The sequence below is a fragment of the Peromyscus californicus genome, unplaced genomic scaffold (genome assembly GCF_007827085.1).
Source record: "Peromyscus californicus insignis strain IS unplaced genomic scaffold, ASM782708v3 Scaffold_21__1_contigs__length_65335640, whole genome shotgun sequence".
Lineage (NCBI taxonomy): Eukaryota > Metazoa > Chordata > Mammalia > Rodentia > Cricetidae > Peromyscus > Peromyscus californicus.
In genome coordinates, this window is record NW_026294514.1 from 2,262,508 (window position 1) to 2,277,810 (window position 15,303).

General features: G+C 42.5%; 1 protein-coding gene across 9 annotated transcripts in view; it reads left to right on the top strand.

Annotated features, from left to right (window-relative positions):
- Positions 1-15,303, top strand: part of Pms1 (PMS1 homolog 1, mismatch repair system component) — an 82,282-nt gene that overhangs the window by 40,244 nt on the left and 26,735 nt on the right. For 8 of the 9 annotated variants that reach the window (XR_008220813.1, XM_052749381.1, XM_052749382.1 and 5 more), the window contains one exon: positions 10,892-11,008. The exons of the other annotated variant lie outside the window; for it this stretch is intronic. Coding sequence is in view for 7 of the 8 variants with exons in the window: in XM_052749381.1 (XP_052605341.1) it covers positions 10,892-11,008 (117 nt within the window). In the remaining variant the exon portion in view is untranslated. The remainder of the gene's footprint in view (positions 1-10,891; positions 11,009-15,303) is intronic. 9 annotated transcript variants of the gene reach the window in all.

The window sequence follows — 15,303 nt, forward strand, 5'->3', positions numbered from 1 at the left end:
GCTTAACTGTTATAAAAATATTCTGGAGTCATACTCAGGTTTGATTAAAGCCCATTTGATTAAAGAATTAAAGAGAATAAATTCAAACCTTATTCCCAGTAGGAATTCATTTCTGTACTGACATCAGATGGTAAGGGGAGAGTGGAAACATCTTTGACAAAAATCCCTATAAGCAGGAAACTATCTGATGTCACTTGAGGGCTTTCCAGAGGCCATCAGTGATGCCCTCAGTTAAAGCCTGTTGTGGAGTATTAGTTGAAGATGTGTTACATTTGTTTATGCTGTGGAACATTTGTACAATGATGCAAAGATGCGTTGCATTCTTTTATGTTGCATTTGTTTAATTCTGTGAAGCTGTGTTACTTTGCCTGTCTAAAACACCTGATTGGTTTAATAGAGAACTGAATGGCCAATAGCAGTCAGGAGAGAGGAATAGGTGGGGCTGGCAGGCAGAGAGAATAGATAGAAGAAAAAGAGAAGAGGGGAGCAAGAAAAGGAGAGGAGGAGGAGGACATCATGAGCCAGCCACTCAGATACACAGCACGCCATGGAGTAAGAAGTAAAGAGATGTATATAGAAGAGAAGACAGGATAATTTAAGTTAAGAAAAGCTGGCTAGAAACAAGCCAAGCTAAGGCTGGACCTTCATAAGAAAGAATACACTGCTGTGTGTATTATTTGGGAGCTGGGTGGTGGGCCCTCAAGGAGCAAAGAGTAAAGAGTCAATAAAAACAACTACAAAAGCCCAGCAGCCATGGGTGTGAGGCTGCCTCTGGATCTTCACTCTCCGACATCAGTAGTGAGCCTTTGCTTGTAGCGCACCTGTCTTAATGTGCAGTGGCAGACAGCACTCCCGGAACTGTAGACTCTGCACACACCACCGCAGCTTCCTCCTGTCAGCACTCCCGGAACTGTAGACTCTGGATACATACACCACTGCAGCTTCCTCCTGTCAGCACTCCCGGAACTGTAGACTACATACACTACCGCAGCTTCCTCCTGTCAGCACTCCCGGAACTGTAGACTCTGGATACATACACCACTGCAGCTTCCTCCCTGAAGCCGTCCTTGAATGGGTCGCTGTTTCTATTCCTGTGTGTATCAGACAGCACAGGAGACGGGTTTGCACACTCATCCCTGACCTCCCGGGGCCCCTCCTTATATACCAGTCACTATCTTCTAGTTTCCTCACGCTTCCCCTTCCTGAAATGCCTTCCTTCATAGCCAACATGAGGTGTAATCTCTATGCCCTTTACCTGTCTCTGGTCACCATTTTGCTGTAACTAAAATCTGACTCTCTTTGAGGACTCTTCATCCCCTCCAGCCCTTTCTAGTGGTGACTGGTTTATTTCACATATTCTTTGAATCATTTTGTCTCATTGCTATTTCCAAAACATTCTTGGGGTTTTGTAGTACAGAGTCTCACCATGAAATTCAGACTAGGACTCCAATTTCCTATTTCCCTGCCTCCACTTCTTCAGGGTTGGAGTACCAGCCATGTGTCCCAGACTCAGCTCAGACCATTCTCTTTTCTTCCTGTTTTTTTTAGCTACCCTTATTTTCTGTAAGCTATGTGGGGCACCGTTATCATCCTTCCCTTGTGCCCTGTCTGACTTCTGCTCCTTTCCCACTTAAATACATGTGTGACTAACCAGATATGTTTAAAACCATGCGCTTATCATCTCTGTGCCAGTACAGCACCCATGCTGTACCACTTTAGATTTATAATCACTAGTCTCTTTCTTTACATTTATTTATTGTGTGTCTGTGTATAGGTCAGAGGACAACTTAGAAGAATCAATTTTCTCCTTCTACCGTGTGAATTCTGGGGATTGAATTCAGGTCCTTGGGTTTGGTGGCAAGCACCTTTACCCACTGAGCAATGTCAGTGGCCCATGATCACTAATCTTCATGTCACCTGGTAGTTACACTACCTACCACTTTCCCTCTTGGCCTCCTGTATCAGCGCTCATGCGTCTGACAAATGGTATTATACTTTATGAATTGCATAGGGATCTTATTAAAACTGCAGACTTAGTGGTCCAGGGAGAGCATAGAATGCATTTCCAGCCAGAGTCCATTTCACATAGTTATGAGCACATGTGAAGCTGGGAAGTGCCAGGTAACTATTTCATGTCCTTTCTCCTCAAATATCCAGTATTTTATACTCCATTTTCCATTGTACAATTTTGGCTTCTTTGTCAAAAATCAGGTGTTCATAGGTGTGTGTATTATTGTCAGGGTCTTCGATTCGATTCCATTGATCCACATGTCCGTTTTTATGCCAATACCAAGCTGTTTTTATTACTATAGCTCTATAGTAGAGCTTGAAGTCAGAGATGGTGATGCCTCCAGAAGTTGCTTTATTGTATAGGATTCTTTTATTATCCTGGGTATGTTTATCCATATGAAGTTGAGTATTATTCTTTCAAGGTCTGTGAATGATTGTGTTGGTATTTTCAGGGGGATTTCATTGAATCTGTAGATGGCTTTTGGTAAGATTGCCATTTTTATTACGTTGGTTCTACCTATCCATGAGCATGGAAGATCTTTCCATTTTCTGATATCTTCTTCAATTTCTTTCTTCAAAGACTTAAAGTTCTTGTCATAAATATCTTTCACTTGCTTGGTTAGAGTTACCCCATTTATTATTTGTGGCTATTGTAAAGGATGGGTGATGTTTCTCTGATTTCTTTCTTGGCCCATTGTATATAGGAGAGCTACTGATTTTTTTGTTGTTGTTGTTACTTAATCTTGTATCCCACCACATTTCTGAAGGTGTTTATCAGGTGTTCCCTGATAGAATTTTTGGGGTCACTTATGTATACTATCATATCATCTGCAAATAGTGAAAGTTTGACTTCTTCCTTTCCAATTTGCATCCCCTTAATCTCCTTATGTTGTCTTATTGCTCTAGCTAGAACTTCAAGTACTATATTGAATAAATATGGGGAGAGCGGACAGCCTTGTCTTTGTCTTGTTCCTGGTTTTAGTGGAATCGCTTTGAGTTTCTCTCCATTTAATTTGGTGTTGGCTTGCTGTACATTGCCTTTATTATGTTTAGGAATGTTCCTTGTATTCCTGATCTCTCCAAGACCTTTATCATGAAGGGGTGTTGGATTTTGTCAAAGGCCTTTTTAACATCTAATGAGATGATCATGTGGTTTTTTTCTTTCAGTTTGTTTATATGGTGCATTACATTGACAGATTTTCGTATGTTTAACCATCCTTGCATCTCTGGGATGAAGCCTACTTGATCAGGGTGGGTGATTTTTTTTTTTTTTGATGTGTTCTTGGATTCAGTTTGCCAGTATTTTATTGAGTATTTTTGCATCAATGTTCATGAGGGAGATTGGTCTGTAATTCTCTTTCTTTGTTGCATCTTTGTATGGTTTGGATATCAGGGTAACTGTAGCCTCATAAAAAGAGTTTGGCAACATTCCTTCTGTTTCTATTGTGTGGAACAATTTGAGGAGTACTGGTGTTAGCTCTTTTTGGAAATTCTGGTAGAATTCTATGCTGAATCAGTCTGGCCCTGGGCTTTTTTTGGTTGAGATACTTTTAATGACTGCTTCTAGTTCCTTAAGGGTTATAGGTCTATTTAAATTGTTTATCTGGTCTTAATTTTCTTTGCTGTTGAAGCTTGCTCTATAAATGCTCTTGTGATTTCATTTCTTCAGACAGTGTGTGTCAGTGAAGTGGGATTGTTGCATGAATTTCTAATAGGTCTTTTAATAACAACCGGGAGCCAGAATATTGGGGTAAATACTGAAAGATCAGAGTGTAACATGAATCTTAAAAGGTCTTATTAATTAAAAAAAAAACAAAAACACAGACATTGGGTTGGAAGCTGGGAGATCAGAGAGCAGAGCACTGGCCAGCGGTTCTCACCTCTGCGAAACCCTCAAGAGCGCAAGCTCCTGGTCCTCACGCCTTATACACCCTTCTCTGCCCTGCCATCACTTCCTGGGATTAAAGACATGTGTCCTTCCTAAGCAGAGACATGAGATCTGTGTGTTAGGATTAAAGGTGTGTGCCACCTCGCCTGGCTCTGTTCCCAGTGTGGCCTTGAACTCACAGAGATCCAGACTGATCTCTGCCTCCGAGTGATAGGATTAAGGGCATGTGCCATCACTGTCTATCCTCTATGTCTACTCTAGTGGCTGGCTCTGTCCTCTGATCCCCAGATAAGTTTATTAAGGCTCACAATATATTGGGGTACACAATATATCACCACATCAGAGAGATAAAGGAACAAGCCACAGCCACCACCTCTTACTTCACCAACTCCTCAATCTGAAAAACCCTCTAGTTCCTGTCTCCTCATGCCTTATATACCTTTCTCTGCCCAGCCATCACTTCCTGGAATTAAAGGCGTGTGTGCTTCCAGAGCAAAGACATGAGATCTCAAGTGCTGGGATTAAAGGTGTGTGACTCCCAAGTATTGGGATTAAAGGTGTGTGCCATCACTGCCTGGGTCTGTTTCTCTCCTAGACTGAGTCAATCTCATGTAGTCCAGGGTGGCTTTGAACTCACAGAGATCCAGACAAATGTCTGCCTCCAGAGTGCTAAGATTAAAGGTGTGTGCCACCACTGCCTGGGTCTGTTTCTCTCCTAGACTGAGTCAATCTCATGTAGTCCAGGGTGGCTTTGAACTCACAGAGATCCAGACAAATGTCTGCCTCCAGAGTGCTAAGATTAAAGGTGTGTGCCACCACTGCCTGGGTCTGTTTCTCTCCTAGACTGAGTCAGTCTCATGTAGTCCAGGGTGGCTTTGAACTCACAGAGATCCAGACAAATGTCTGCCTCCAGAGTGCTAGGATTAAAGGTGTGTGCCACCACTGCCTGGGTCTGTTTCTCTCCTAGACTGAGTCAGTCTCATGTAGTCCAGGGTGGCTTTGAACTCACAGAGATCCAGACAAATGTCTGCCTCCAGAGTGCTAAGATTAAAGGTGTGTGCCACCACTGCCTGGCCTCTGCGTTCAATCTAGTGGCTTGTTTTGTTCTCTAATCTCCAGGCAAAGTTTGTTAGCATACACAATGTATCACCACATGGGATGGGGACAGATCCGTCTGACTGACTGAACAGTCCTCGGACAGTGTGTGTAATAATATATTCTTGATGGGTGCTTTTGCACAGTCATCATAGTGGCCAGATCAGATCCTTACTTGGCACACCCAGATGCTCTAGCTTTGTGTGACCTAGATAGAGAACATATGGAGCTGTGTGTGTGTATTTTTAGCATATGTTAAGCTTTCAGCCTAAGGGAAAGATATATGGATAACTTGAGGAAGTAAAAAGATTATCTCTGTAAGAGAGTAAGGTGGATGACCTAGAACTAAGGTTTTTTAAAAAAAAAAAGAGTAGAGATTCAGTGTCTTCTGGATTGTCAATTTTTACTGCAGTTAATTGTTTATTTCTTTAATAGTAGATTCTGTATTGAAAACAAATATTGCCTGGGCAGGAATGAGGTTCTGCTTCTCAGCAGATGTTTGCACTCTTCGTTGCTAGGCCACCTGATACTAAGTTTGGGCAGTGCCCCTAAATTGACTCCCTGGATGGGACACAGAAACTGCCTGTCACTTGATGTTCCCAGGTTCCCAGCAGTGTCCACATTGTGATTAAGAAAAAAGAAAATCACTTTTCTTGTTCTTGTGTTCCAGATTTCTAGAACCCATTTCCTAACGTCATGTGATGTAGTGATTTCAGTAAATCCAGCACTGAGACAGGAACCTTGGCATTTATACATGAGGCAGCACTTTCATATAAACCAAGGTCAACAGTGCGGCGCTCACGAGCTTTATGGTTACATTTCAAATACAAGTGACTGAAATGTTTTCTTCACAACATGACTCAGCACTTGCCCAGCATGTGTTTGATCCCTTGGGTTTGATCTCCAGCCTAAAGAAGGAAGGCAGGGTGGAGAGGGAGAGGAGACAGAAGTCAGGTCCTCCATGCCAGGGCTGGAAAGCTGATGTAGTTTCTGACTAAAGTCCTTGTGTGTTTTTGATTCTCTGTTATCAGGAACTTTTGGTGTGGGCATTTCAGTCCCATACAGATGCACACTGTCCAGAATCTTTTATCTACTTTCTGTTATTTAGCTTACTGTCCCTTAAGTCACCACTGTGGCTAATATAAAACCAGTGGCTCTAACAGCAGCAGCCAGCATTTCTTTGTCTTTTTAGAGGCTTAATGCACATAGAGATTATATGCTATTCAGCCATGGTGGTTTAAATGAAAATGGCTTCCACAGGCTCATAGGGAGCGGCACTATTGGGAGGTGTGGCCTTGTCAGAGTAGGTGTGGCCTTGTTGGAGGAAGTGTGTCACTGGGCTTTAAGAAGCCAAGCAGGCCCAGTGTCGCTCTTTCTTCTGCTGCCTGCAAATCCAGATGTAGAACACTAGGCTCCTTCCCCAGCACCATGTCTGCCTGCAAGCCATAAGGATAACGGACTAAACTTCTGAACCTGTAAGCAAACCCCAGTTAAATGTTTTCCTTTATCAGAGTTGCTGTGGTCATGGTGTCTCTTCACAGCAATAGAAATCCTAACTAAGACATCAGCCCTCAGAACAAAGGTACCATATGACCCAGCACTTATCCAAGAGAGATGAAAACATGTTCACATAAAAACATCAGTGTTTATAACAGCACCATTCATAATTGTCTAAACTACCCAAATAAATGGAAACAACCCAAATAACCATAAATTTATGATAGAATACATCAGATGCATGTCACTGGAAAAGGATGGGGTTGTATACCATTCATGAAATTTCAGAATGCTGTGCAAGGTCTTCATAACACTATACACTGTGTGATTCTATTTGTATAACATTCAAGACATGAGCAACTTTGTTGAGAGTAGTGGTTATAGGGAAATGAACAGGAAGTCACTGAGTATGACATTCCTATTTGGAATGATAACATTTTCTAAAATTGTGGTGCAAATGCTGCAGATCTATAAGCACACTTTGTAATAAATTATATCACAATAAAACTGTTCTATTTGAAGAAAGCAAAGAATGCTTCAGATTTCCTCCAGTAGCAGACAAAGTCTGTAATTATCAACAGGTGCAGCGTAGGGCAGCCAGTGCTGATAACTAATTCGAACAAAGCTAATTGTCACTATCAAGGGTCCTTTTCCCTAGGAAACTTCAACAGGTAATTCCTTAGTGTAGTGGTTTTCAGCCTTCCTAATGCTGCAACCCCTTAATACAGTTCCTCATGTGGTGATCTGAGGAGGCCCACAGAGGTTTCCTAGTGAGATCTGAGCTTGCTTTACCAAGCAGGGCAGCATTAGAGGATGTCTTGACCACATGCTTGGTTACCAGATGATTGGAAGGGTCTGCACTTGGCTGTGCTAGGGGGAGGTCTTCTGCTCCTCCCCTTGGCATTCCTATAAAAAGCCCTTTGAAGAGACAGAAGGGGCCAGTGGATAAGGATCCAGGTCCTCCCATGGCTATCCTGTGTTTTGTATGTTTCTCTCCCCTCTATCCTTCTATCTAAATATTTCTCACTCCTTCCTCCTCAAGAGTACCTGAAGAAAAAGTGAAAGGGAGCCTCCCACAGAGAAATGGGTGGGCTCCCCACAGTGATCCCCAACCATAAGGTTATTTTCATTGTTACATCATAACTGTAATTTTGCTACTGTTATGAATTGTAATATAAATATCTATGTTTTCTGATGGTCTTGCGACCCCTGTGAAAGGGTCTTTCAACCCCTGAAGGGTTGAAAATCACTGCCTTAGCAGATCATAGTGGAATCCAGTGCTGCTGCTAACATCAAGGACTCACATTGAACAAGCTGAGTGCATCTTTTCCACCACCCCCCCCCCCCCCCGCAACCACCCACATCTACCCTACTGATGTGCCGTCTTGCTGACTGTGCTCCTGACATTTCAGCCTCCACAGGTCTTCTTTCCTTCTGCACTTGGAGTGACATCGCATGACGTCTCTCTCATGTCCTTTAGCTCGCCTCGCTGTCTTTTTTCCTCCTACCATTGTGCTGGTTCTGTTCTCTCTCAGTGTTAATTCCACAGCTTACAAGGGCCTTCTTTGCCTTTGAAATCAGTAAGTAAATGAATAAATGGCAAACAGAAAGCAACCACACCACAGACAGTACAGCAGAAACCGCAGCTCCCAGAGATCTACGGGAACATTTGTGAATGAATTCATTCACTTCTCATGCTCCCTGTCAAAGCTGGGAATCGCTGATAAATACCATAACAGTGGTTTGTTTTCTTTTTCTTTAAGTCGCGTTCATTCCAACTGTAGCTCTCACTAAATCAGTTTTGCAAAATGTCCCCATGTGGTCGTGTTTTGTTCTTAATTAAGATTGTTCCAGTATATCCATAAGGCACTGCAAACTCATGCATGCATGCTGTGCTAGGCCATTCATAATTTTGCTTTTGTGCGTCTAGCTTCATTTCCAGCCTACTCTGCACTTTCAAGCTTTTGCATACGCTGTTCCATCTGTTAGCAATGTGCTTGCTGCCTGTGCTTTTTTATGAATTTATTAAAACAGTAATTGGAAATTCCATAGCAAATCACGTGGCCATGAATGGAAACTGTCAAAAATGCATTTGTCAGTCAAACACTTTATTGTTTGAGGGAGTCCTTAAGTCTAAAGTTGGTTCCTAAATTACTGATATCTTTGACTAGAAAAAAAAATTGGAATATGAAAAAATTGGTTTAAAGCCAGAAAAAAATTGTGGTAAAAGAATTGGTTCCACAACTTACTTTTTGTTTCTTTGAGCTTTGGTTTACTCATCTCAAGATAATAGCTACCCGAAATGATTATGAAAATATACAATAGTTTATGGATTGAAGGTGCCTAGCAAGCGTTCAGTTATTGCTTAATTGTAACTGTCTGATGGTGTAAGCACAACCCTGTGAGTGGGCACAGTCCCCTTACACACTTGAGTCATTTGTCTTACTCTGTGGGTTGCTTTTTGAGATACCGAGAGAGCATTCCTTCCCTCCTGTTTTTACCAGACAGGATGCCGGGAGGACATGCTCTCGGCTGCGTGGACTCCTGACTGAACTGCTGTGGTGCACATTTTTGTTCTCTCCTCTTCTCTGTTTCCCTTCCTCTTCCCCTCGTTGTCCTTATTCATGCCTCTCTTTTCCCCTGCCCTGTATATAGTAGACCCCATTTTTTACAGTTTTCAGAAAGAGCAATAAAATTCCAAAGAGTGTACAAGTTTATTGAGTTGTCAAAGTTCTAGATTGGATTGGGAAGCAAAATTTATGTGGTTTTAGCAGCCTGGCTTATCAAAACCTTTTTTTTTCCTGATACTGGTTCTGCTTTCTGAACAACAGAGACAATGAAAGATGACCTCAGCTTGGTGCCACACGGCAATTCTCTTATGTATCTTTCAGGTCATAATATCTTTTGAAACGTGCTACACACACACACACACACACACACACACACACACACACACACACACACAGATTTACATACCTCAGGCCTCCACTCTGACTTGCTGATGTGTGTCTTCTGCCTCCTCCCGGCCAAGTGTGCCATCATTCGGCCTCCAGTGTTGCCCTGTCTGTTGCTATCACAGTCAGACATCCTGTGGAGATGTCTGCCTCTGCTGTTTGACCACTACCCAAATCACTACAGTTGGCCTCGCTTGCACTTTTAGAACTGTGACCACTCCTGACCATTGAATTCAGTGGTCACATCCTTGTTGCCACAGAGAAAGAACTGCTTGCTTGAAAAGCCTCTTCTGTGCTTAGGGCTCTCCTGCCACCGCTCCTCACACCCCTGTGACCACCCTAGCTCCCTCCCCCTCTTCCTGTCCCTGGGATGCTAATAGTGGTTCCTCTAAGATTCTTCACATATTTCATCAGGGCATAAGGGATAGTGTAGCTAGAGTTTTCCTGCCTGGCCCACAGTCAGGACAAATCTCTCTCACCTGCCAGTCCCACAGCCACTCAGACCCGACCAAGTAAACACAGAGACTTATATTGGTTACAAACTGTATGGCCGTGGCAGGCTTCTTGCTAACTGTTCTTACAGCTTAAATTAATCCATTTTTATAAATCTATACCTTGCCACATGGCTCGTGGCTTACCGGCATCTTCACATGCTGTTTGTCATCATGGCGGCTGGCAGTGTCTCTCTGACTCAGCCTTCCACTTCCCAGCTTTATTCTCCTCCTTGTCCCGCCTATACTTCCTGCCTGGCCACTGACCAATCAGTGATTTATTTATTGACCAATCAGCAACACACTTGACATACAGACCACCCCACAGCAGGATAGGGTGAATATTTGTTGGATGGATGAATGTTTTCTATACTGACAATTTCTCAAGTATTTTCAACTGTAATTGGACACAGCCATCTTTGGTCTAGTCTCTTGACTGTCTCTTGATCTGCCTCCAATATAAAGTAGTCTAGTCACTATGCAGTGCTTGTTTACGTGAGGTTCAGTTAATTTTAAGTTCTCTGTATACATTTAGTAACTGCAAAAGTCATTTTGAAGTACATTTTGTTTCTAAGATTTTTACAACTGTTTGACTATTTACAGTAATCCTGTAGTCTAGCCGTCAGTTCTCAGGGGACGGGGACAACTCAGTTTACTAAGTGTCATATTTTAATTGTTAATATATTTTCAAGTATGTATTCTGAAGTTTAGAGAAAGAGTTAGTATTTTATAAAATTGTAAGGAAAAGACTGGGGGGTTGAACAGGTTATACATTTCTGCTTACACAGCTTAAAATGCAAATCCAGGGTTTGCTCTTTCAGACCATAACTCATGAGTTTCTTCTGAATGAGATTGAAAAGAGTGAAGATAAATGCTAAATATGGAAACACTGTTAAGTTTTTGAGTTTAGTAAATCTTAATCATACCAAAACACATCTATGTTTTCTTGTCCTTAGGCAGTTATTTGGCAGAAAAGTAGAGTACCAGATCACAGGATGGCTCTCATGTCGGTTCTGGGAACTGCTGTGATGGGCAACATGATGTCTGTTCAGCACCACTGTGAAGAATCTCAGGTACACAATGAAAACGGCGTTTCGGAATTCTCAGAACCAATGCAGTTGTTACAATGTCCTTCCAGGGTGGTTGTAAGACAAACAGCAAAATGCAAAACTACCCTTCCAGCCCTGGTTTCCTTTCATTTACATTGATTTTTTTAAATTAATTTTGTATTTATAATCTTTGTACATTACAAAGAAAAGAGTATCTTGCTTCTCCTGTGTTTCTTTCTCGTCCTGAATACAAACTCAGAGCTCTATGGACTGGTGGGTGATGCTGCCTCTCTGTGTGTGTGTGTGTGTGTGTGTGTGTGTGTGTGTGTGTGTGTGTGTGTGTGTGTGTGGTGGGTGACTTTGTTCTGGTCATTAAACCTAGAGCCTTGTACATATGATACAGTCACTATTGTACTGAGCTTTACTCCAAGTCCGTTTTTTCCCCGTTTTTATTTTTCTGTCATGTCTTGCTGAGTTGCCCAGGGTAGGTTTGCACTCTGTAGCCTTGAACTTCCAGGCCTCCTACCCCATCCTTTCGTAGCTGGGATTGCAGACTTGGGCTGCCAGGCCCTGGCTTTAACATATTTCAGATGTAGTTTTCTTTTTTCAGTGCTTAAGGTCTAACCCAGGGCCTCACCGGAGGCAAGCTTTCTGCCGCTGGACTCTGCTCCCAGCCCAGGGGAGGTTTATTGTGTGTTTATGTGCTTATTTGTCTCCATCTTTGGTCGAAATATTAATTACTAAGGCCCAATTAATTCTAAACTTAGACTCTAGTTACTATAAGAAATCAGTACAAAGCCCAGTATTGTTCAGTGTCCCTGAGCCTTGGAGGGGTTGATACGGAGGTTTCATTTAGGGTCAGGCACTGCCATCACTTATTCTTGGCATCTTTATGGGTTTCTGCATTAACTACCCCACTGTGAAAGGCAGCTTCTTTGGTGAGGTCTAGATGCAGCACACTCCAGGAGTGTAACCAGTCTTAGACTGCAGTTTGACAGGGTGGCCTTTTAGCACAAAAGTACTCCCTCTTGAGGCCCCAGTCAAGGGCCCTGACCAGGTTCACAGAGCCAGGCATGAGTGTCCTCTTGTGGAATAGGCCTCAAAGACAATCAGAAAGTGGTTACTTACCTCATTTCCAGTCATGCCAGCATAGCACTAGAGGGTGCATCTTGCCTCTGAGGTTATTGTGTTATCTAGCCATATCACAGCTTAGTAATACTGTTAATAATACCCCCACCCCAACCTGCATAGGAGCTTGGCACCATGACAGCTGGACAGGGGAAGAAGCTTGCAGCTCAGCTCCAGCTTGATTTCTATGTCCTGTGACCATAGTGTGACCAAGAACAGTGGCCTTAGTCTGTGTTGTTTGGGTGCCCTGGGGCCTCTCTGATCACTCACTAGTATGGAGGTATCCCATTCCTGGCACTGCGATTGTAGTGTAATAACCCATGGCTTCTAGGAAGAACATCATCCATATCCATGGAGGGTATCTCCTTCCAAAGGGTTGTTTTTTGTTGTTTTTCAGATTTTATTTTTAATAAGGTTATAGAACAATTGATTTCTATGAGGCTTTTTCATATCCTCTTAGTGTTGGTTACCCCTTCTTTTTTGGGGGGTGGGGTGGGGTGGGCGGAGAGTTTATTCAGCTTATGCTTCCACATCACAGTTCATCACCAAAGGAAATCAGGACAGGAACTTGAGTAGGGCAGAGACCTAGAGGCAGGAGCTGATGCAGAGGCCACACAGGAGTGCTGCTCCTCATGGCTCATTCAGCCTGCTTGCTTGCTTTAATTCTTTATATACATTATCAGAAGATGGAAAGATCTTCTATGCTTATGTAGTCTGGGCTGGCATCCATGGTCTCTTAGGGTCTGCAGCACATTTGTCCAGGGCCTTCTGGCTTTTACAGTCTCCATTGAAGAGTCAGGTGTAATTCTGACAGATCTGCCTTTACATGTTACTTGGCCTTTTTTTCTTGCAGCTTTTAATATTCTTTCTTTGTTCTGTTGTTTAGTGTTTTGATATCTGTGTGGTGATGGAACTTTCTTTTCTGGTCCACTTTATCTGGTGTTCTGTATATTTCTTGTTCTCTATAGGCATCTCCTTTAAGTTAGGAAAATTTTCTTCTATGATTTTGTTAAAATTATTATCTAGGCCTTTGAGCTGGGATTCTTCTATTATTATTCTTAGGTTTGGTCTTTTCATAGTGTCCCAGATTTCCTGGATATTTTGTGTCAGGAACTTTTTGGATTTAACATTTTCTTTGACCGACCGACGTATCCATTCTGGTATGATATCTTCAATGCCTGAGATTCTCTGTCATCTCCTGTATTCTGTGGGTGATGCTTGTGTCTGTAGTTCCTGTTCATTTACCTAGATTTTCCATCTCCAGAATTCCCTCAGTTTATGTTTCTTGTTTCTATTTCCATTTTCAGATCTTGAACAGTTTTATTTGCCTTCGTCAACTGTATTTCTTGGCTTTCTTTAAGGCATTTATTCATTTCCTCCAATTTTCTTTGTTTTCCTCAGTTTCTTTAAGCGATTTATTCACTTCCTCTTTAAGGACCTTTATCATCTTTAGAAAGATGGTTTTAAGGTCATTTTCTTGTGCTTCAGCTATGTTGCAATAATCAGGGCTTGCTGTAGTGGGATGGCTGAGCTCTGATGGTGCCATATTGCCCTGACTGTTATTATGTTCTTAAACTGGAGTCTAGGCATCTGGGTTTGGGTGATTATAGATCTAGGTGCTGATTTCTGAGTTTGTCTTTGTTGGGTGGGTGTTTTGTTCCTTGGTTTCTGTTTCTTTTTCTGGCCAGAGTGGCCTGTGGGTAAGTAGACAGTCTCCACCAAAGTTGCGGTCTTGACTTCTTCTGATGGCCTGGATGGCCTCTAGTCTATCTGGGGATCCTGGGGTTCTGGGTGCTAATGTGGCCTCTGGTGGAACAAGGGGCTTCAGCCATAGGTGTGGGCCAGGATAAGATGATAAGGTGAAGAAGGACTGTTGGGGATAGGCAGGATGCTTACCTGAGAATCTGGCAGGTGTGGCCTCTGGTGGGAGTTGTGGGCCAGGGTATAGTGGAGGTGGGAGGAGGGACTGTTGGGGTAGGCTGGGCAGGCATTGGGGGAGTGTTAGTGGTCCATGGGGGGAGCGCAGGGGGAGGCATTGCCTGGGGATCTGGGTGCTGGGGTGGCTTCTGGGGAGGAAGGTTGGTTACCTCTTCTTACCACCTCTTCTCTCCTATCATCCTACTTCTTCTCCCATCTGTAAGTTTTATAAAGGCCTTTTATGTTTCATTATCGTGCCAAGGACTTAATGTGGATGCTTTCAATTTAAAAACGCATTTCTTTCTTAGCTATGGGGTTTATACTTCTATCCATTATCAGTTTCTCTGTGTGTGTCTCTCTCTGTCTCTCTCTCTCTGTCTGTCTCTCTCTCTCTCTCTCTCTCTCTCTCTCTCTCTCTCTCTCTCTCTCTCTCTCTCTCAGCTAATTATTTCTTAGGCCCTCCTCTTATTTTCTCAGTGTTTTTCTCTTTCTGTGTGTTCTAGTAGATCTCACTGTGTCTTCAAACTCTTCTGATTATTTTACTTAGAAAGGTAAATTCAGTTGCCAAGAGTATTTTATTTAAATGTTGTTTTACAGCTTCTTGTTGTTTTTTGTGGATTCAAAAGCTTGAATTGTCCTAAAGATAAGTTTTTGTTTTTTAAAATACTGTCTCCTTAAACAATATTTATTTCATAGGAGACAAGTGTTATTTGCTTAGAATGTCTTGTTACTCCAAATCTCTGATTTTCTCTCCCTGTCTTCTTTCTGTCCCAAGCTTCTGATTCTCTTTGTCTTTTTGATGTGTGAGAGAAATTCAGCTGTAAATGTGTGTTTGTGGCTGCTGTTGGCTGTCAGGTTCCCCTTGGGTGATCCTTATATGTCTGTCTATCTATCTATCATCTATCCATCCATCATCTACCCATCCATCTCTATCTGCTCCACCTGTCACCTCCCTTTCTTTTTTTTAAATTTCAAGCACAAAATTAAACTGTGATTGATTTAGATATATTGTCACTATTTAGTTCTTTAGACAAGAGATGTCTCTAGTGTTATGCTGCTTATGTTGGCTGAGTTGGGATGCTCAGGGTAAATCTAAATTGCCCTGAGTTCCCTCTAATTTCCTGGGACTTGGTTGTCTGTGTGTGCTCATGCTCTAGATACACCAGGCATCCTGATATGATCTACAAACTGGTAGTGTTGGCATCACATGGAAGCTTGTTAGAAACTGGTGTCAAAGGCCTGTTTTCAGGTCAACTGAGGCTGATCTGTATTTT